Source organism: Periplaneta americana, chromosome 1 (assembly GCF_040183065.1).
Source record: "Periplaneta americana isolate PAMFEO1 chromosome 1, P.americana_PAMFEO1_priV1, whole genome shotgun sequence".
In the NCBI taxonomy this organism is placed as follows: domain Eukaryota; kingdom Metazoa; phylum Arthropoda; class Insecta; order Blattodea; family Blattidae; genus Periplaneta; species Periplaneta americana.
Genome location: NC_091117.1, coordinates 29,133,665 through 29,156,805, shown reverse-complemented (window position 1 = coordinate 29,156,805; position 23,141 = coordinate 29,133,665). Strand labels below are relative to the sequence as shown.

General features: G+C 35.3%; 1 protein-coding gene across 1 annotated transcript in view; it reads right to left on the bottom strand.

The window, feature by feature from the left end:
* LOC138694350 (retinol dehydrogenase 14) overlaps positions 1-23,141 on the bottom strand; it is a 57,054-nt gene that overhangs the window by 3,599 nt on the left and 30,314 nt on the right. The window contains exons 3-6 of the mRNA XM_069817998.1: positions 19,914-20,006; positions 15,156-15,395; positions 6,138-6,320; positions 2,548-2,657 (exon numbers count right to left, since the gene is read on the bottom strand). Of these exons, the coding sequence (XP_069674099.1) occupies positions 2,548-2,657; positions 6,138-6,320; positions 15,156-15,395; positions 19,914-20,006 (626 nt within the window). The remainder of the gene's footprint in view (positions 1-2,547; positions 2,658-6,137; positions 6,321-15,155; positions 15,396-19,913; positions 20,007-23,141) is intronic.

The following is a 23,141-nucleotide window of genomic DNA, read 5'->3' as shown; positions in this document are numbered from 1 at the left end:
GGAAACAAGTGCAGGACCCCACTAAAAATTTAAAGACTGGGAAAATTAAGTAGAAACTAGTCATTAACCATAGTAAAATACCATAATTTTTTCAATTAATAAAGGAAAGTTAATAAAGTTGTTTTTACAGAGTGGAAATGAAATAACCCTGCAAGTTTGCAGAGCGAATATCTCATGTTGAATATAACAGAAAAGTGTAATACCATATTGATGAAAAGTCTATAATTTTCTCAGAAAAAAAAATGTTTAACACCCTCTTATTCGGTAACTATTGCAAGTAGGATCGTGATTTTTGTCCATATCAATAGAAAATCTAATAAGGAATCATTTATCCCTCTGGAGTATTTCAATAGCATAGATGGTTTTCGTGTAAATTTAATTAAAAAACCACTAATTTCAAGCCACTGAACGATGCGAGCAGATTACAACGTCAGAACCAGAGAGAGAGGTGGAAGTAGTTCACCTAGGAGACAGACCTGAGTTCGTTGACTTCTTACATCTGTTTTACGAGAAGAATGAGCAGTGGGTTAGCAATAGGGTTCCCAACTTTTTTTGAAGAAAATACGGGAAACAAAATTTCACATAGAAAATAGACAAATTATTCGGTTCAGTTACTAAAAATATCTTTATTCTACACTTCGGTAGCTAGACTTAAATTAAGAGTATTTTGAGACAGATTTTGTCGCATGTAATAGTTAAAGTTGACTGCAGCTTTCAGCTCTGATTTGATTAAATGTGTCGTGCTCTTGTTTCGAGCATCTGTCCAATTATTGTTCATGAGATGAAACACCCTCTTTGTATGAGTATTAGTACTTGTATGCTTAGAACAAAACTAGCTAGTTTTTCTAAATTGATAACATTAACACAGTTTGATTTCAGATGGGCAAACTTTAAAACCCATTTCTGGCAAGCATTTCCTTCAAGACTGCACATTTTAATGTCTGTCTTGAACAACAAAATTCATCATATAAACAATCATCATTTATGGCAAAATCAAATGTTTAGAATAAAAATGTTTACATTATGCAAAAATAAGGGAGAAAAATATTCAAAGAAAAGAATAATACGGGAGCTGGGAAACTGTTAAAAATTAGGGATAAATACAGGAGATGCCGGGAAATATGGGAGGGTTGGCAACCCTGGTTAGCAACGATGCTGCCAGACTGTTGAAACTTCAAACTTAATTTTCTAATTAACCGTGCATTTAATCACAAAATGTAATATTGGTTTTCTAGTCAGCCTCAGTAGCTAGTCTGTATAGCGCTGGCCTTCTATGCCACCCTATAACAAATTTAATAAATCATTAGTTAAAATATATTCAAAATGTGTCATCTTTCATTAAAACGTCATATTTATATCAAATTAGCCATGGTATATCTGAAAATTTCGGATCTTCTGCATTCTTCAAAAAGAAGACAAATTGTGCTTGTCTTTCGACCAAAACCATGAGAGTTTCATATAGCCCAATGGAAATAGACTGTAAGATGGGGAAAAAAAGAGTTCCATCAGATAACCCCAGGTTATAAATTTACTCCATGTAAATAACAATTGGCGATATATCGTGAATGAGGCTAAAACCCACTTAGGTTTTGAAATGCCCTAAATTGAATTGAATTGAATTGAAATAACGATTGCCTATGTTAAACACAACTGTGTTCACCACTTTTTATTTCTTCTAGGTGTCCGGCCTGGGAACTTGCAGAGTGAAGGGTGATGTGGAGTTTTGGTGAAATTATGACAATTGTGAGGCCACTCAGGAGATACCCAAGAAAACCCCCTCAGCACCTGCTTGGCCTCCACAAATTCTATCCTGATTCAGGCAGGGATCCAGCTCAGATCGCCAAAGTGGAAGGTTGAAGGACTAACCACAGTGGAACTTACTGAATATAAACAAGTTCGTAAATAAATAAGAATGAAGGTAAAATTCTATGTCCTGATCCACCTTTACCCTGGTCTCAACTCTTACTAACAGATGTCACTTCTATAGTGATTGAAGAGTGGGACAATATCAATTAAAAATCCCTCTGATCAAGAAAGATGGCCTTGTATAACAGTCTTACCAACGTACTAGTGTAAAGTATTCAAATATGCCCCCCCCCAATAGCTTACAAGAAGATATTATGAAACAATTCTTGTGACTTGTATTAGTTACAAGCAAAGTTACTTGTAAACTTTTCTGGAATAATAATAATAATAATAATAATAATAATAATAATAATAATAATGATTTATTTTAGCTGGCAGAGTTAAGGCCGTAAGGCCTTCTCTTCCACTCAACCAGCAAAAAGTGTATATACATATGCATGAACTTACAAAGAATCCAACAATTTGATTTAGATGAGAGTTACATGTATACAAAAGTTATTTACAAATTAAACAACAAAATACTATGAACTATTAATTAAACACTGAAATAAACTGTGTAGCAGAATTAAACTAAAATACATAGAATGTTAATATATTTCAAATAATATTAGGTAATAGAAAGAGATTATTACGAGACAATTAAAATACAGCACAATCAGGAATACGCCCCTCATAGCTTACCTTAAAAAATCCTTTGATTAACAGTTGTAATGGAAGATTAAGTGGGAAGGGAACATTTCTCCAGATTCCAGAATCAATCATTCCTGGGTGTAGACAGTTTACAGTAACTCCTTGAACAAACAAAATAATTGCATATCATCATCATCATCATCATCATCATCATCGTCGTCGTCGTACACACTGAATAATTATCATCATTATCATCAACATCATACACACTAAATATTATCATCATTACCATCATCATTATCATTATCATCGTACACACTGAATTTTCAATCTGTATTCGTCTGCACTAATTCTTAACTCACAAAGACATAGTTTGTCCTAAAGATTATAATTGGCTTCTTACAAAACTTTAATAAAGAGAGTAGGTACAACACTTTCAAAAGTGGTTGATGTTAGTTTCACCAAAGTAAGAGCCAAAGAATCTAGTTGTGTATCAGGCTACATCAAAAATTGATCTTAAGAGAATCTTCATGTTTGTTCGTGTGTGGCAAACAGTGGCGGTTCCTCTATATGAGCACAGGAGCACGTGAACACCTTAAAAACCAACAATAATCGTACATATTACTGTATTAATATTATTACATCTATTACTTTCCAATGTGTAATGACGTTCCTACATATTTCGTCTCGAGAGAATGTCCCATTCGTGTGTCTTTAAATCTCCATTGGACAGATTGACAGCAGTTCGCACAATTTTTCCGTAGCAGGGTGGAATAGCCTCAGGCGAGAATATTTTCTGGTTTGGTACAATGGTTACAATAACTCTGGCTCGCACAAGTCTTAACGTGCTAGTGACCGAGAGAGAGAGAGAGAGAGAGATGCTCCATCTCTCTTGGGTCTGGCATCGTGTTCCTTTCTCCCTCTTTCCTCGTTTTCTCTCTTTACTGTTTCTTCAAAATACCGATACGCACGGGGGCTGATTCTGTTGTCTTTTGTTCAGCAAAGTAAGTAACACACGTGTGTAAAGTTGTGAGGGTGTTAAATTAAGAGAGGATTAAAATATTCCTCCGTAGCACAATGACATAAGAGCGATTAAGTACATTGGCTATGTTGGCCGTGGAAAAAAAACTTGTTAACAACATTAGAGTTATTGATAAATTTGCATCTCTCAAAACTAGGCGCATGGAGTTTCTCTACAAATAAATCTAGATCTTCAACAACAGCAGTGAAGGTGAGTCCTATGAATTAATTTTACTCTACTCTTGTTTAATGGTTTTAATTTTGGTGTATATGCGTAGATTTGGTACATGCATTTTAGAACTCGTTTATCTCTGACGTGTGACTCACCTATACGAGAATAGCCTATATCAGTGTGTTCATTACCAATATATTTTTTTTTGTGAACACCCCTCCAAGAAAGGCACGAGCCGCCACTGGTGGCAAATGTGACAGTTCACACAACTGCTGATATGGAATGTTGCCTCATTTGAGAACAGGAAATCCTGATTGTTAACAGCGAATTTAATCATAATATGCACCTTGTACATAAAACAACACAGAATAATAAATCTATAATCACAAAAACACGTCTACTATCCTGACTGATTTTTCAATGCACGTATTTCAACATTTAAATTTAACAATTACTTTACTATGGCAGAAAATAAAACCACAGGAACTCAATCTTTTTGAGTTAGTACTGAATTAAAAAGATAAATGATAAATTTAATAACAATGACTTCATTATAATGACAGAAATTGAAACAACATGAATACAATCTTTTTGAGTTAGTGACTTATCAAGAGAAATGATAAATTTAACAACATTGACTTTATCATGACGACAACAATGGTAGAAAATAAACCCACATGAACACAATCTTTTAGAGTTACTGGCTTAAATAAAAGCACTTTCAACCCGTTATATTTAATAAATACTTCATAGTAACCTCATGAAACTCCACCATTCATTCTCGGAGATCCTGTACAATTAGTTGAATCGTAAACTTCATTCTCTGATTGGGTGCGTGATTGGATGCTCGAGATTATGCGAATGTTGGTCATCCAGGGAAAATGTACGAGTATATTATTATAGCGAAAAGGACTTTTAGAATTTCGACAATAATCCAAGCTCAACAATATTCATAATATTAAGTCACAATCTACTTACTTAACCCAGATATGCCTACTGTCCTATTAAAAGGACAGTTATCAATGTTTCAAATTACCCTCTCTACAGTCAACGCATTTACTTTTTCACAGGTGTCACTATTACTGGTCTTAATTAGAGGCTTCTTAGGTGTGTTAACACTGGTAATTAGAGTTCCGGTCATCGTTGAGTTTGAGATGTGGACGTGAGAATTGTTCGTTTATTTCAGCTATGGCATCCGAGACGCAAATCAGATAAGAACGTTAAATATTTTTACAGTTCGGAATTATTTTACAAATTGTTGTAGATCAAATGACTCCTAATAAACATAACATATAACGTGAAACCACAATGTGTTCGAAATATCTATTCACTGCGACATGACAATGACGAAAACTTATGTGTCCTTTTAAAAGGGCAGTAGGCATATCCCCATATATTTTGAAATTGTTTCGCTTTTTCAATTTTAGTGGATTTTCCCTGCATGAAATGCTATCTACGTTTGAAAATTATGCTACGGGCGAAATTTCATCTTAAATACAGACATATCACTATAATGCAGCCTGCAAATGCCACAAAGAGTTCGTGTGCACTCAAAATTGGGTTTCTGGCGTCTTGTCAGCCCACTGAGGTGTGTGGATATGAAGGGAAAAGTTGAGATAGTGTCGGGTGTAGTTGCTGGGTAACTAGTCGGCAGTTGGTGCGCTAAGCCAAAGGTCTCGGGATCGATACCCGGCTCCGGAACAATTTTTCCTTTGAAATTATTCAAGTCTGCTTCACAGGAAGATATACCTGAAAGCCAGATTTGCAAAGCAAGATCTGTTTACAAGTGGAGGACTGATGACGTTCTGGAGGGAGGTATTGAACGGACATAAGTTTTTATTGTTTTTCATTTCGTATATTTGGAAGAGGTCTTATTTTCTATCTAAATTGTCATAACAATGTAGATTTTAGAAAATGAACTGAAACCTGTCTTTCGACATTGCCACAGCAACTGCTTCATTATATGTATCGTCACTTCTCTCCCAATATAACCTCCTCCTCGAAACTTCAACACTTTTTTCGCCTATTACGTATTTTTACGTATCAATAGCAATACGATACTATTCAATGACGAAAGCATTCCAGAGTTAAAACGAATTTAGCCACAATGCATCATTCTTCAGAATAATATTAGTAGTAATAATAAAGAAACTATAATAAAATAGCAACGTAATAATTTGTTAATAATAATAACAATAATAATTGTAAATTACAACAATTACATTGTTTCCTTTCATGTAAGCATAGTATACAATTATTCCTCAAAATGTATGCTCATATGGCTACTATCCTTTTAAAAAGGACACCTGTTTCTAGCTCAACCAGTTACAACTAGAATGTTTCGACACCATACAAATACTTCAGTTATATATTGCATTAAATGAGATTTGAGAAATACACAAAAATGACAAAAAAAATATTTCAGGCATATCTGAGAAAATTAACGTACCTGTGTCTGCAAGCCTTCTGGCCAGCTCTTGGGAAAATACAATGTTGGCGCACTTGGACACATAATAGAGATAGGCTGGTAACGTCCCAATAGGATTGAGCTTGTCGAGATTCAGTGCCGCAAGACGGTAGAGCTCTGATCCCACCACAACAATCCGGCTCGGTGCAGACTGCTTCAACAACTCTGAAACAGGTTTATAGAATACATGCTATCAAAACACTTCCATTCCGATGGGATGCAGTTGCTTCAACAAATCTGAAACAGGTTTATAGCATATGCAGTCCATGCAGTTCCCAAAGTGTGCTCCACGGATCACACTGGGGATCCTCTCACGCGTCTGTACTTGTGAAAGTTAGTATATCGGTAAGGGTAGATGATCAGATCTCACCCTTGCTTTAGCTGGCCTTCGAGCTGTTGTAAAAAACACGACTCTTTTTTCAGTTAGGGTAGTCAATTCTGTTGAAAAATTTTGTCTGCTTGATGAGGGTGGCGAGTTATTAGCTAGTTAGTTTTTACATGTCTGGTGTGTGTGAATGTTTGCCTTTTTTGTCTCGAGACCAACAGTGTAAGAATAAGTTTTTGTAAATGTGCTCGGAGACTTAATGTCTTAATTGTAAAATAAATTGAACTGACAATGTCATTTGGTCAGCAATAAATTTTGACACGTATTTTTTAAAAGAAATTAATTCCGTCCATTGTTGGGCAGGCACGTGTTCTGCTTCTATCACTTTTATTGTGTAAGTAAGTTTTTATCAATTCAGTACGAACAGGATTGTGTAAGGTGTTCGTGTTAAGCTGTGTGTTAATAACCGCGTGTCTTTGATTCCCAACAAAATAATATTAATTTAATATTACGAATAATTTTAATGTACATATTATACAGGGTCGTCTCAATGGAACGGTGGCTAATAAAAGACTGAATTCTGGTATAGCTTACATAAGGAATATTCGGAAATTTCTAAATGTGCAGTGGCGAAACTACTCCTATTTCCAACAACATGTCCACACCTGTGGAGTAACGGTCAGCGCGTCTGGCCGTGAAACCAGGTGGCCCGGGTTCGAATCCCGGTCGCGGCAAGTTACCTGGTTGAGGTTTTTCCGGGGTTTTCCCTCAACCCAATACGAGCAAATGCTGGGTAACTTTCGGTGCCGGACCCCAGACTCATTTCACCGGCATTATCACCTTCATTTCATTCAGATGCTAAATAACCTAGATGTTGATACAGCGTCGTAAAATAACCCAATAATAATAATAATAATAATAATAATAATAATAATAATAATAATAATAATCCAACAACATACTGTATCTGTGCGAAGTAGGATTTTCACGATATGCAGCAACAAAATCAAAATTCGTAATCGCCTGGATGCCACATCAGATATGAGAATTCATCTCCCCCAATTTGAAAGAAATTTGTGACTCGTGGAAACATCATTCTTCACATTATCAATTTGAAGGTAAATTTTTTTGTAACTGTCCATGTAATTACGGTACTGAAAAAATACACGCAGTTTAAAAATACTACTGCATATTTATGAACTCATGGTATGCATGGTAATTAATATAGTTGTAGACATATTGTCGATATTAAATATGGAGGCATATTACATTTAAATCTATATTAATCTAACGATTAAATTAATTTATTTTATTTAATTTGAGAATCCGTGAATCTTTTTTCGAGTCGAAAGGAATCCGCGATAAAAAACGTTTGGGAACCACTGATGTAAACAATCTTACAGAGAAGTGTTTCGTTGACAGTGTAATAACATTTCATCTCCTTGCTGCACTCGAGACAAACTTGAGAGTAGCGACAACACTACAAGACCAAAGGTGTAAATGGGCAGCGAGTGGTATTTGATGTGAATACCCTCATGAGTGAGGTTGCTGTACTATTGATGGGATTTCCACTTCTTATTTACATATTCCGAAGATTTTAAGTATACCGGTACTTCATCCAATTTTTATGTACACATCAATAAAGATCAGTAGTAGTTTTAGAAAAAAAAGTGGCAGGAGATTTGAAGAAATATTTACATGACTGCGTGTATATACAGAGTGTAACTGAATGGCTTTTTCAAAATTTAGGGAATACAGAGTGTGATATGGTGAAGATTTTTCACCAGGAACCCGTGGCCAGAAATGATAATTGGAGTATCTACAGCACTGTAAGATGTTGCTTTTTTGTTATTGTGATCGCGAACTTTCTACGCATTCTCACAGATATCTTCAGACAGAGAGATTATTGGAAGGGGATGACCGGTCCATTGGCCTGCGCGCTCCCCTGACCTCACCCCTCGGGTGATTTTTTCCTATGGGGTACGTGAAGGCTACCGTATACGCAACATCGGTAGAAACAGTAAATAAGCTTACTGAGCGCATCTTTACAGCGTTCGACACCATAAGAGGGGAATGTGAAATCTTCCAGAGAGTAAGATAAAACATGGTTTATCGTTGCACGCTACGTAACGAAGTTGGCGGTCGTCACTTTGAACATTTATTGTACATGTGAAAGTCAATAAAGTTCTTCAAACTATTCTAATGTTTTACTTATTTTTATTTCGCCATACAATGCAGTGAACTTCGATAGAGTCCGTTGATCTTCCAGAGCCGTCTATCATTGTAGTATTGTTGATTTTATACGTAATTACTTGGAAGGCAACTAAAAGTGTAATGTGCCCATAGAAATCAATCGGAAACACCATAACCTGATTATGAATAAAGTGAGAAATAATAATCAGCATCAAGTACACCCAATAGTTTTAGCTTTACGCAATGTCATTTTGATAGATGTACATTTAATTAAATTTCCATCCTGTTTTTACATTTAATTGTATTCATAATAACGATTATTTCCATTATTCCTTTGTTTATTTGTCGTTTATGGGCAGTTGTGTTTTTGGTTCTGGCCACATTTCTAAATACAGTCAAACTTGGTTATTTCAAGTTGAAGGAACCATTAAAAAATCGAATTATTCAAGAGTTCGAATTAGATAAGTTTCAATTGTTTTCTTACTTTATACACCAGAGGTATTTTGATTGAAATATACCAAATTTTTTCGAAGGAAACGGTCTAAACCAACCAACTGAATTTATGGAGCCTCCATGGAATCGTACCCGGAACCTTATGTATAAAAATTATTGCAATACAGTAAGAACAAAACCATTTTTTCAAGATTTTGTACAACATTGTCGAAATACAGGATATTCAAAGTTTTTTTGAAGCTTCATATTTTCGTTTGTTTGTTTAGCATTTAATCTTTTATTCCTGCAAAATTGTTCCAGTTCACTGATTGATTGGAAAACTGTTTCACTCACATGTTGTTGTACTTTACCATAGTATCTTATTTCCTGGATGTGGTCCATGGCCTGGGAAATTGTAGGCAATGGTTTCTCGGAATGTTCTTGCTCTTCATCTCAAGACAGTCTGCTATTGCAATATTGCGGAACAAAATTTCGTTGGATTTCACTTCAAATTATAAAATAAATAAAAAGCACTAGGTTGTGTTCGAACGCACGACCTCACGAACACCAGCCCGGAACGTTACCATTACGCTACAACAGTAACACGCAGAACATTTTAATTATACCTGTAGATATCAGGCAACGTGGTCCAATAACATGTAACATCGCCTGTCTCCGAATTGTAGCGAAGATACCCAAAGGGAACTTAGCTTTTAGGGAGCGATCATTTTTTCTTTCGACAGCTGTAGCTTACATTACTGCAAGTCACAAATTCTTATTGTATGAAAAAAGCTCTCTACCCACACAAGAATCTGATTAGTGGAATATGTAGCTAATCGGCGACGTATGCATTGGAGGGAGAAAGGAACTGGCCGCCCTACTCCATTATCTCCTGGCCTAGTTGCCTCATAAGTGATGACTTATTGGTGTAACTTATGAAGTTCAAACCTGTCTTCGGACAGTTGACTAAACAACAACAACAACAACAACAACAACAACAACAACAACCCACACAAGAACTAGGTCAGTGGTATTCAATCAATTTTGTTAGCTTCCCCAAAATAATTTTTTTTTTCACCTTCGTACTCCCAAATTTCATTGCAATTATATACACGTAAGAAATAACAAAAGACTATGTATGATTGATGTTGTATGCAAAATTTATTATTATCATTATTATTATTATTATTATTATTATTATTATTATTATTATTATTATTCCACAAACAGTAGTTTTTTTAGTTGGTTATTTAACGACACTATATCAACTACTAGGATATTTAGCTTCGATGGGATTGGTGATAGCGAGATGGTATTTGGCGAGATGAAGCCGAGGATTCGCCATAGATTACCTGGCATTCACCTTACGGTTGGGGAAAATCTGGGGAAAAACCCAACCAGGTAATCAGCCCAACGGGGATCGAACCCGCGCCCGAGCGCAACTTCAGACCGGCAGGCAAGCGCCTTAACCGACTGAGCCACGCCGGTGGCCCATACAGTAGTTACTGATGCAATAATAACAGTAATGAATTACATAAAATGTTATTGAAGATAGGGAAAACAACAGTTGATTTTGTAAAAGAAAATATATAAACTGCAATAATTATCAACAAGTATAATAAAATAAATATGTCAGCATTTTTACGTATATAGTCAGTGGGATGCGTATTGCGTACCCTTCGAGACAATGGTACTCGTACCATAGATTGAATACCACTGAACCAGACGACCTTGGACTGGTGCTTGCCGGTAGTGTGCAAGAGGCGTTGACGTTGAATTTGACAAATTAAAATACCTAATTCAGCAGTTTGGTAGTGAGGGACAAAATTCTCTATAAGGAAAAATTGCGCACTTCTAATATGCCTCAAGGCCGATAAGGTTTAAACCTTTATAGCTGTTCTAATAATAAAATCTTTGAAGTGGTCGTTTGAATTGTAAGATTGTTGTTATTTCATAACTGTGCTTTGTAATAGGAATTAAAATTTGTAGCCTACAAGTCACTGTGGGTCGTGAAATATTAAGGCTCGTTGTATGGACTAGCTCGAACAATATTCATTTAATTACAAACACAACAATATTTTAAAATATTGTAAATTTAAGTAGGATGTACACTGGGCTGCAAAAGAAATGCCAAGTCGAAGTCGCTATCGATTTGAAATATCATGTTACGAAGATCGATTTGAAATATCATGTTACGAAGACTTCGCTTAGGAAGCAATAGAAATAGATACACACAGAAGCCATTGCATATATAAACTCTATTATTGCTCTATTATCATTATATCATTCAGCTTGTTTGTGTATGTCTTCAATAAACTATAAATTTTATATTTATATTATTTTATAATAAAATTGATACTTTTTTGTTAATACAATATGAAATGTAACTGACAGTATATATCGATTGTAACAATGACAGCATCCGTGGATAATAAGGAAGGCTATGGAATACCATATAAACTGCAGTTTCACTATTTTCGTGTAGTATTCTTATTAATGTTGTAAAATAAAAGTAGGCCTATATGAATAATTTAAAACCAATTCATATTAAATAATAACGTGAACATGTTATAAAAGTTGTATTTACATGTTAAAAAAAAAAAAGGAATCTCAGGAAAAAAGCTTTCCATTTCGCCCTCGGAAAACGATATAATTTAGTAAAAACATTTCTTTCACAGCCCAGTGTACAATTTATCATGAAGGTGAGAGTCCATAACAGTATATATTATGAAACAAGTTTGTTATACTTCATTGCATGAGTCAATGTTTAGGAAGCCAGCCAAGCGTGTTATTGTTTTTTTTCCCCCTAATTGAGAACATTGAAGGGTGTAAGGCATTCGTGTGTAAGGCAGTGCAAGCTATTGTGTCTTTTCTAATTGACTATGGTGTATTGCATACTGGAGCGAATTTTTTTAGTTTTAGGTTATGCAAAAGAATGGAAGAAAATATCCAACAAGTCATTTCGAACATTTCGCAAGAAGAGATTAGTCTAGTACTTCAGAACAATCTTCGGAGAGTCCACACCTGTGGAGTAACGGTCAGCGCGTCTGGCCGCGAAACCAGGTGGCCCGGGTTCGAATTCCTGTCGGGGCAAATTACCTGGTTGAGGTTTTTTCCGGGGTTTTCCCTCAACCCAATACGAGCAAATGCTAGGTAACTTTCGGAGCTGGACCCCGGACTCATTATTATCACCTTCATTTCATTCAGACGCTAAATAACCTAGATGTTGATAGAACGTCGTAAAATAACCCAATAAAATAAAAAAAAAATCTTCGGAGATGTAAAAATTGGAGCAGAAGGATGGCACCACAGTCTACTATATACAGTCACGAAGCTTGAGTTTTGAGGGTGCTAGAAACAACAGACTGTGCCGGTACTATTTCGCATTGTCTGTAATGAGGCGATCCTAGTGGTGAGCAACTATCTAATGTTTGCATATTTACTACCTATTGAGCTTCGTGACTGTATATACTAGACTGTGATGTCACTTTGAATATCTCTTGCGACATAGATAAGATACAATTGTATTCATTTTTAAGTTATTTATACACATTTTCCCTGCTGAACAGGTTTTAGAAGCTAAAGTTACTAGTACCGTAGAAACGGCGGCCGATGTCGAGGTAACTGCGCGAGACGTACAACAGAAAATTCCGTTGAACTTGAGGTGTAAGGGAAACGTCATATATTGAGGACCCTGTATTACTTCATTGTATTCTTTGGCAGGCGGTTTGTCACTTGTTTTTTTAATACTGATTCGGAATTTACACGTTAATTTTATATAAAATGAAATTAAAAAAAAAAACAGAGGAACAGATGCATTATAGGACCCACCCCGAGTATTCCATAGTATCGATTATATATTGTATATTTTCGATTATTATATCAAGTATGCCATCTTAACAAAACTAAATACATAGTATTATAAACCTGTATAATTTAATAAAACCAACAACAATGAAATTAAGCTCATATTAGTCACCTTTGTTATACAATATATTAAATTTGATTCAAAATAAAGTTAAAGAAACAAACCAAAGCTAAACTTAAGACACAGTAATATTAAACTTTCAAACAATACAACATTGGTATTAATACAACAGTAAAATTAAGTTCATATTAGTCATCTTTATAATATATTATAAAAATACTAATTCTACTCCTTTTATACTGCATTTTTGGTCCAGGGAAAATACTGGTCTTTCACAAAAACATATTTTTACTAGTATTTTCCCTTGACCAAAGAATTAAAAACAAAATTGGTGTAAAATTAGCATTTTACCATGGACCTCACTGAGATGTTCCGTTTCATCTTCTCCGTTATCCGAGTGATTTCACTAAGTGCTACGATACGGCATTCCTGTGTCTATCATTTAATACCTTGTAATTTCCAATGACATCTCCACAGGAATTCATCTCGTTTACTTTTAAATTTCTTCAGTCTCATCCCATGAGTACATGTTTCGCAAAACATTAAAATCCTAAGTAAACCACATTCGCAAAAAAAAAAAAAAAAAAAAAAAAAAAAACATAAACATAGCCTACATGTCTTTTCCATGGATAAAGCAACTAAAAAGATTACAACTTATTTATAATTCCATTTCGAGGCCTACATATTAAATCAAGAGGGAGAATTTGATCAACTTCTTTTTTATATTTAACTATAGCATTCGAAATTTCCGCCATGATTATGATCAAACTAATTTACAACAATACTGATTGGTTGGCAACATAATGAAAACAATATATATAGATCATTTAATTGATCGAAACGCAACTTCCGTTGACCTTTTTTTTGTGGCTTAGCATATTTTTATATTTAGGGTGGGTCCTATAATGCATTTGCTCCAAAACAGATATGTAATTCCTCTGTCAATTTCTTTTCTCCACTCTAACTGGTCACTGTATGTCTTTCCTAACAACTTCAAGTCACTAATCGCGATTATCGACCTAATCGCGATCGGGTTTGTAGTGTGTCACCGTCCCGATCGCGATTAGGAGCTAAATCCTGTTTCCAGAACAAGACATTCGCGCTGAGGCACGGCCCAGTGGACGAAAGTATCATTTTAGTAATCTTTGGTTTCGAATCACCTTGATTTATATTATTTAGGAAGTCGTGATAGCTTCTGCTGTGGAATTTTGTTACCCCTTCCATTGTATTATATGAAACAGACGAAAATGAATGGCTAGAAAATTAATGTGGCTTCTATCAGAAGTAGCGGAGAAATTTAATGCAGATGTGAGAAAAGTAAAAAAGAAATATATTAATAAATGACAGACGACAGACAGAGAGAGAGAGAGAGAGAGAGAGAGAGAGAGAGAGAGTGAGAGCAATAGAAGACTGCTAAAAGATGTTTCATTTCAATAAATAATGGATTATAAACTGGAACTGGTTTCTTTTTCAGATTTTCAATTTGTCTCCATTACGACGCTATCGTTGAGGTTAGGGTTGATTTTAAAAATATGTTTTATTATAAAATAATATAAATTTTTGACATGATATAAATTTGATAGGTTATAAAATCTCTTTTCAAAATAATATAAAACAGTAATGATATAAATTGTATCAGTTTACATTGTAAAGTATATAACAATTTTAACAAATAAATTCCCATATCACGCTGCAAGAAACAACAAAAAAAAAAAAAGGGAAAAAAAACAATGAACAACATCAAAAGAAAGTATGAACTTTAGGTGTTGTCCAGGAGGGAAACAAACATATACGTATGTACATAGAGAAAGTTGTTTCCTCTATGGTAATTCTGCTGTTGACCAGACGGGACCAAGCGTGACCTAGTGTGTCACTACATTTTCTGTAATCGCGATCGGAGCTAATCGCGATAATGATAATCGCGATTAGCGGCTGTAGTCTGTCACCAGTATAATTCTCTTTCATTCTCTCTCTGGTTTAGTTGGACAAACTCATTAGTAGTTTCCGAAGGTTCTCTGCTCAGTGTGGAATGCAAACAAGCCGTTAAAATGTTCAAACACTCTATTTGCTAATGCTCACGTAAATATTGAATCTTGCGTCTCAGAACAACGCGTAAACTTACCAATCAGAAGATGCGTCAAGAGGAATGGACCGAAGTGGTTCGTCGCCATTGTGTATTCCAGGCCGTCCTCTGTGGTTTTGGATTTGAACATGTCGGCAGTCCCCGCGTTGTGGATCAGGACATCCAGTTTGGATATGGACCGCTTCACATCCTCGGCGAATTCCCGCACCGACTTGAGGGAACTCAGGTCCAGTTTCTTCACGATCACGTCCTTGTTCCCTGTACCCTCTATGATCTCATCTGCAAAAATGTGTCACATTCTTCATTGGGAACTTAAAAGCAGCAAGCTACCATAATATTTACTGGTACACAGCAATATTTAACCAAATAACTTTTAAGGTAAGCGTTCACTACATCGTATCGCACTCATCGGACGAATCGCAGGGATTGGAAAAACACTATCTTTACTGCAATTGTTATGTAACCTCGTTCACTACATCGTATCGCACGGATCGTCTTTCAGATGAGCAACTTTTCCGATGCGTGCGATCATGGCCTTCTTTAATAAATCAATTTTAATTGGTCAACTGTTACTATTATGTTGTGCCATGTTCAGTGTCGCGCCAAAATGGCAGACGGAAAACTTATTTCGCGTGTAGAAAATTGCGAAGAATTATATAATTTGAGGCGTTCCCATTACAGTAATCAAGTGATTTCTTACATATAATATATTATGTAACCAATATTTCTTTCGTTTCTTCCTCTTCAATTATGACGCATGAAGCAATTACAAATTCTTATTCGCTAACAGTCATAATTAAAAGACCTAACCTCAACTCCTCTGTTTTCAGCAATGTCAATATCGTACGACGTCATGTTTTAAACAGCTGATAGGGGAATTCTATGAGGCGATGAGGTGGAGCCGTTACAGTGAACGCACTGCACTTAAAATATCCGTTCCGTGCGATTCGTACGAGGAGTGCGATACGATGTAGTGAACGCTTACCTTTAGTGTTAGCAGGTTCGAGGCCCCTACTATCTTCTACAAAATTCTCACCTGTCTGGTGCACATGCAGGGCTGACTTGCTGTAGTCTGATCCGTTTAGGTATGGATAATAATTTATTATTATAAAGCTATTACGATAGTAGGAAAAATTTCTTGCTGGTTATATTATGATTAAAAGATGGGAGTTTCCACATATGACAATCAACAATGCATAATCTGAAAGGACAAATGAAAATCGTAGAGATTCACAATCTAGTATATACAGTCACGAAACTTGAGTTGTGAGGGTGCTAGAAACAATAGACTGTGCTGGTACTATTTCGCATTGTCTGTAATGAGGCGACATTAGCGATCCTAGTGGTTAGCAACTATCTATGGATGCATATTTACTACGTATTGAGCTTCGTGACTGTATATACTAGACTGTGGATGATTAAAATGGCTACTACAAATCAACAGCTGCACAATGTGTTCTTTGGTATGCTAAATTTTAGAGTGTTGAACGATTCAAAAGAAATTTCGACGTGAGTATGGTGTGCGTAATGTACCTAAATACGATTCCAAAATATTGTGGTATCGAACATTTGTAGAAACAAGTTCTGTGTTAAAAAAAAACATGCAGGAGGTCGCAGGTGAAACCCAGTACGAGAAGCAGCTATCCCTTGGCTTGGTCCCCAAACTCCCCAGATCTAACACCTCCTAGCAATCATGATGAAAGAAAAAATTAGTCAAATATGCCCTAAACACAATGCTCTGTTCCCAGTGTTATACAAACTGTAGACACAGTAGCTGAAATAGAAAAACATGTTAGGGAGTCTAGGAAATCACAGTTAGAAAGCTTAACATTGTAGCAAAAAGAGCATCATATTAATGCGAAAGAAAAAAAATTAACACTGCTTATTAGTTATTACTTAGTTAAAAAATATCGACCATTCTCTGACCATGAACATTTCATTCAATTGCAAAAGAAAAACGGATTCGATGTTGGAGTAACTCTTCATACATACCCGTTACAGTGCGAACTTATAATTACGAAGTTACGTACAACACTCTTAATAAAAAATGTTTCTCCTACAATGTTAATCAAACTTAATAGATCACCACTTTATACATGGAATGTTCTATCTTACATCAAGTTCTGGTTAGTGAACCACCGCCCAGCTGAAGACATATATCGAGAGAACCAGACTGTTCCAAGTTCGACTTTTTATAGGAAAGAAATCTGTGTTTCATTGTGTTTCAGTTCTTGTCTGCATAGGCCAGTAGTGTCAGAGTTGTAAGCTCCGAAACCGGTTGTGGTGCTAGAGGCGTCCAGTCGGAGCGTGAACTTGTTATATCTGTGGAAGCACCGGAGCTCGCAACGAGTTATAGTGGAGCGCTCCGCTCCGTTTAGGCTGTGTCTGACAACGCTGGCATAGGCCTATATGAATCGAACAAAATTGTAAATATTTCTCTCCATAAGGTTGCTATGAAGCTATTCCAAATTGTTTCATTAGCTTTGAATGTCAGGAGCTTAAAATAGCTCTCCTGAAAAAAAAATAGTAAAATGGACTTGGAACAGTCTGGTTCTGGGCCATCGATATCACGACATATATCAGAGAACAAAGACAGCGAGAGCACAAAATTTGGAAGCTATTTTATAAGGTAAATAATAAATATTAATAATATTAATGTATTACTTGTCGTTTAAATTTTATACATGGGTGAATTAACATGTAGGTTGTAGCACCTAAATGACCATGCATGCAGGCTGGAGGGGAAAAAATAGAGTGAAAAAGTTAAATAACATCATATTGTAATATTGAATGTTTAATAAAAATAATAATAATAATAATAATAATAATAATAATAATAATAATAATAATAATAATAATAATAATAATAAAATGTCATATGTTGCGTTGTGAATTTCTTTTTCAGGTATAACCCTATCACATTTTCTTAGGACTCACCACTGCTTACACTATTGTCCGTAGTATTAGCACAGTCTACTATATACAGTCATGAAGCTCAATAAGTAGTAAATATGCATTCATAGATAGTTGCTAACCACTAGGATCGCTACTATCGCCTCACTACAGTCAATGCGAAATAGTACCTGCACAGTCTATTGTTCCTAGTACCCTCACAAACTCAAGCTTCGTGACTGTATATACTAGACTGTGGTATTAGTGTGTTCTCCAGGCCTATTAATAAGTTTATTTCCACTTTTTTTTTTAAAGGAACGGTATCTTGCGAACTCATTGTCACATGAAGTGAATTGAATGAACTTTCTTTAGAAAATGTTCCGGGCTTGTTCCAATCCTTTCTTACTCATACCATAAAACGATATATCGCATGATGAATGCCTATACTAGAAACATACCTTTACGTGGACTTCGATTTTCATATGGGATATTCCATATGAAATCGATCAGTAAAAAACCTCGCATTTTTTATACCCTAATTTTTTCCCTATTTATACAAGGTGCTGAGGAGAGTGCATTTGCAAAAATGTACTATCGAAAGTCAAACGGTTTTCGTATTGTTGAGCGACAATTTAGCGTATATTAGAAAAACAAGCCTCTTTCAGCGCTCAGAACTCTGGAACCATTTACTGCAGAACATTGAACGAGAGCTCATTTTGAAGCTGACATTTGGTAGGATATGTTAAGAAGTAATCCTTATTTTTATTGTATACAGAGAGACAGATAATCTGATTTTACTTACTTTTAGGCTTTTTTCCCCATTTATAAAAACGTAAAAAAATATTGAGAAAAAACCTTGCATTATTAAGAGGGATTCGGCATTGTTTGCTTAGTGTCACGGCAATAACTTTCGGGGTATTAAATTATTTTCACACGCCTGGACTTGAACGGCGCAGTAAAGCACGCACTGGCCAAGAGATGAAGATAAGCGAGCGTTGGGCGTCATTTTATTCCTGTGTTTATGAAAACCTGTGATAAAGCTAGCCCAGCTATGCGCTACTAGACGATACGTCACGTGTTTATGTCTCCTGGCCTTGCTTCCCTCGGCTAGCTCCCGCCTTACAGTCAGCTGGTTAGCTCACGCGCGTACTATTTATTTTCTTTATTTGATATTTTGAATACTTTCTTATCAATGTTGAACCAGTAAAAAATATGTGTTTATTTGTACTTTCAATGCGGAATCTAACCATATATTTTAAAAATATTTTTTCGTGGGCAAAGGCGTCTTAATGAAGAAAAATTTAAATTTCTCCATTTCCATAAAAAGTAAGAAAAACTGTTTACATGTCAATATAAACTTTAACTTTTCAGCATCAAAATAAACCTTGGTCAATGGGTGAAAGGGTTTCGGAGCCACAACACTTTAAAGTGCTAATTTCATGAAAATAGGATCAATTTAAATATTTAAAATTTAAACACTATGAAGTTCTGATGCCTCAAACTTTGCACAAAGCATTGTATCATAGTTATCTACGGACAGAAAAAGTTTCATTGTATTTAAAAATTGCAAGGTCAATTTTCTCTATATTTCGGTCGATTTGAGATGGAATAGCCCATATGCTATCAATTTTCAGAATTATGTTTTCTTCATACCTAATGCTAGAGAGACGGTAGGCCACATTACTTCATATAACCTTCCATATCTCCTGCTATGCATAAATGAAGACTTGTTTAGGAACTTTATTTTCCGATTTAAAATTGATATTAGGTTCTATTAATTATCTTAGAGGTGGAAGAGTTCAAGGAAAAATTCCTAGTCTCTCAGAATACATGTAGCCAAGATGCATTCAAGATACTTAACACTTTTTAACAGAAAAAAAAGGTGTTGTTATATAACAAACTCACCTCTTGCTTTGTTTGCTGTCTCCAAGTTCCTACACGCCATTATAACTTTGGCTCCCCTCTTAGCCAAATCTCTGGCCGTCTCCTTGCCGATTCCTGAAATTGACATGCACAGAGTTGTACAATATGTATAAAGATGTTTACCTTGCTGAATGCGTCTTCATGATTACTCAGACCAAAGACTACAGTCTATACCTCGCGCTTTTATTGTATGAAGCATAAAAAAGCGTGCTGTGTTAATAACTTCCAAGGTTTTTACATAAATGGTTCTATTAAGCTCCAAGAAGCTCGTGAGGCAATTAGCTGTTAAAGACCTCTATTCAAATCGACTGACTATCTCTACAAATAAAACAGAATATCTAAAACCTCTGATAGAGAGGAAGTAACTTCTATTACAGAGTGTATTTTAGGGCTTGTTCAGAATTTCGAACACATACCTATTTCTCATATGAAACAACGAGTCAAAGTCAGGATAGGAAAAGAAATGTTTGAAGGAAGTGAAATAGGGGCAGGAGTACGTCAAGGATACCCTTTATCATCTACCCTGTTCAACATCTAGTCCGGATCACCTTCTCTTCAAAATATGTGACTGGTTCTCAGTCAATAAATTAGTATTAAATTGTAACAAAACTAACATAATTCAATTTAAATCCTGTCCAAATTCAACGTCGCAAATTTCTAGCGCAATAATTAACAATAGATCCCTATTAGAAACAACAACAACCAAATTTCTTGGCTTAAAAATCGATAATGTGTTAAATTGGAAAAATCATATTAAAGAAATCACCCCCAAACTAAATTCAGCTTGTTTTGCTATTAGATCTATGCAAAAGATAGTAAATATCAATACCTTAAAAACAGTATACTTTGCATACTTCCACTCCGTAATAAGTTTTGGAATAATATTCTGGGGAAATTCCACAGATAGTAACAATATATTTCTATTACAAAAAAGAGTAATTAGAATAATGGTAGCTGCCAAATCTAGGGAATCGTGTAGGACTATTTTCAAAAAACTACAAATAATGCCCATGGCTTGTCAGTATATCTTTTCATTAATAGTCTTCCTCGTATGTAATCGTGAAAACTTTGTAACTAATTCAACAGTTCATAGCATAAATACACATAATAAATTACTTTCATACTCCATCGGCAAGTCTATCGTGCTATCAAAAAGGAGTGCGTTATATGGCAGTAAACATTTTTAATAGCCTCCCTATCGATATAAAAAATGAAACTCAAAACATAAAATTATTTAGGGCCAAATTAAAGAAGTACCTAATTTCTCACGCCTTCTATTCTGTAGGTGAATTCATGACATTCAATAACACTTCATGAAATTGATACTAAAACTTTGTGTTGTACTAGTAGACTATATTGTAAATCTCGTCTGTATATATTTCATCTAGACTGTGACTATAAATTAAGATTTTATAATAGTATTAAGTTTTTTGACTTGTTCCATATTCTAGCTGTAAGCATGTATGAATACCATGGAATGTTAATAAATACAATACAATACAATACAATACAATGCAATACAATACAATACAATACAATACAATACAATACCCTAAGTGTGAAACCTAACCGTTCTTCCCCTGTTACTACATATGCTAGTGGATTACAGTGATTTTCTAGCTCTCAGGTTGAATTTTCATTTACCAACTCCGTTACGAATTTCGGGTGCTGACAAATACTACAACTGGCAGTTATTTTCTAACTGTTATGTTGGCAGCAACAAATTCGGTTTGCAGTAAAGGAAACTGATGAAAATGCAAGCAAGTAAATATATTTTTAGGTTAGGTCTCATGAATCGTAAACTGTTTAGTCAAAGCAATGAATTTCATGTTGGCAGACAAAATAGATTTTAATATTAGATCATACTAATCCTAATTACCAACATAATATGCGAGAAGTCCAGGAGGAAAATATACTGTATCATAAACTATTGAACCATTTAGGAAACACCTCGCAATATAAAGATGAGACGTGGTAAATAAGCAATACATTGTTATTGTTAATACTGTATTATTATTATTATTATTATTATTATTATTATTATTATTATTATTATTTCAGTACGTAGCATCGTGATTTTTACCCTCTTTGGTGATATTTTATTTTAGTTATAGGATATTAGTTGGCAACACTGAAGAGACGGTCAAATTAGATTTTTAGGAACTACACTTACTTGATCCTTACTATACTTGGAGGATTTGGTGGAGAACTGTTTTCAGAACATGGGAGGAGTGATAGTAGGAGGAAGAAGAATAAAGTGCATAAGATTTTCAGATGATATGGCGTTGTTAGCAGAAGAGGAGATGATATTAAGCGATATGCTACTGGAGCTAAATGACAGCTGTGAGCAATATGGAATGAAGATAAATGCAAACAAGACGAAGACATGGTTGTCTAAATAAAAATAAAAACGGTGAACTAGCGAATTCTAAATGAGGCAGTAGAGCAAGTGAACAGCAGTAACATGAGCTGCTGCCAGGAAGTCAAAAGGAAGATAGCTATGGCAAAGGAAGCTTTTAATAGACAAATGAGCATCTTCTGCGGACTTCTGGAACAAGAACTAAGGAAGAGACTAGTGAAGCGCTTTGTGTGGAGTGTGGCATTGTATGGGGCAGAAACATGGATATTACGACGAAATGAAGAGAAGCGACTAGACGCATTTGAAAAGTGGATATGAAAAAGAATGGAGCGTGTGAAGTGGACAGACAGAATAAGAAATGAAGCTGTATTAGAAAAAGTGGGTAAAGAAAGAATGATGCTGAAACTGATCAGAAAGGGATAACTGGTATTAGTTGGCAACAGTGAACAGACGGCCAAAAAAAGAACTTCTAGGAACTACACTTACTGATCCTCACCATAGACGTTACACGCAATCATAAGGATTTCGTCAAATCCCCTGTAATTTCTTTTTCTATCATCATTACCAATATTAGTTTCCAATATGTCATCGGTCAGAAACGCATAATTTTTGTAACTTTAAAATTATTTTGTTTTGTTCTATGAACAGATTTGCAAGAACAATTTTATATAAGTAACTCGCCTTGCAAGTCCATTTCCAACTTGGCAAATAAACGCGTCAACTGAGAGCTATCATGACAAAACATGTTTTTTTATTGATTTAATAGAACGTCATTGCTGCAGTCCTGAATCTCTCGGGGTTTTCCCGAGACTTTTCGGTCAAGGCTGCTGCCTCATTAGCTCCCTTGATTA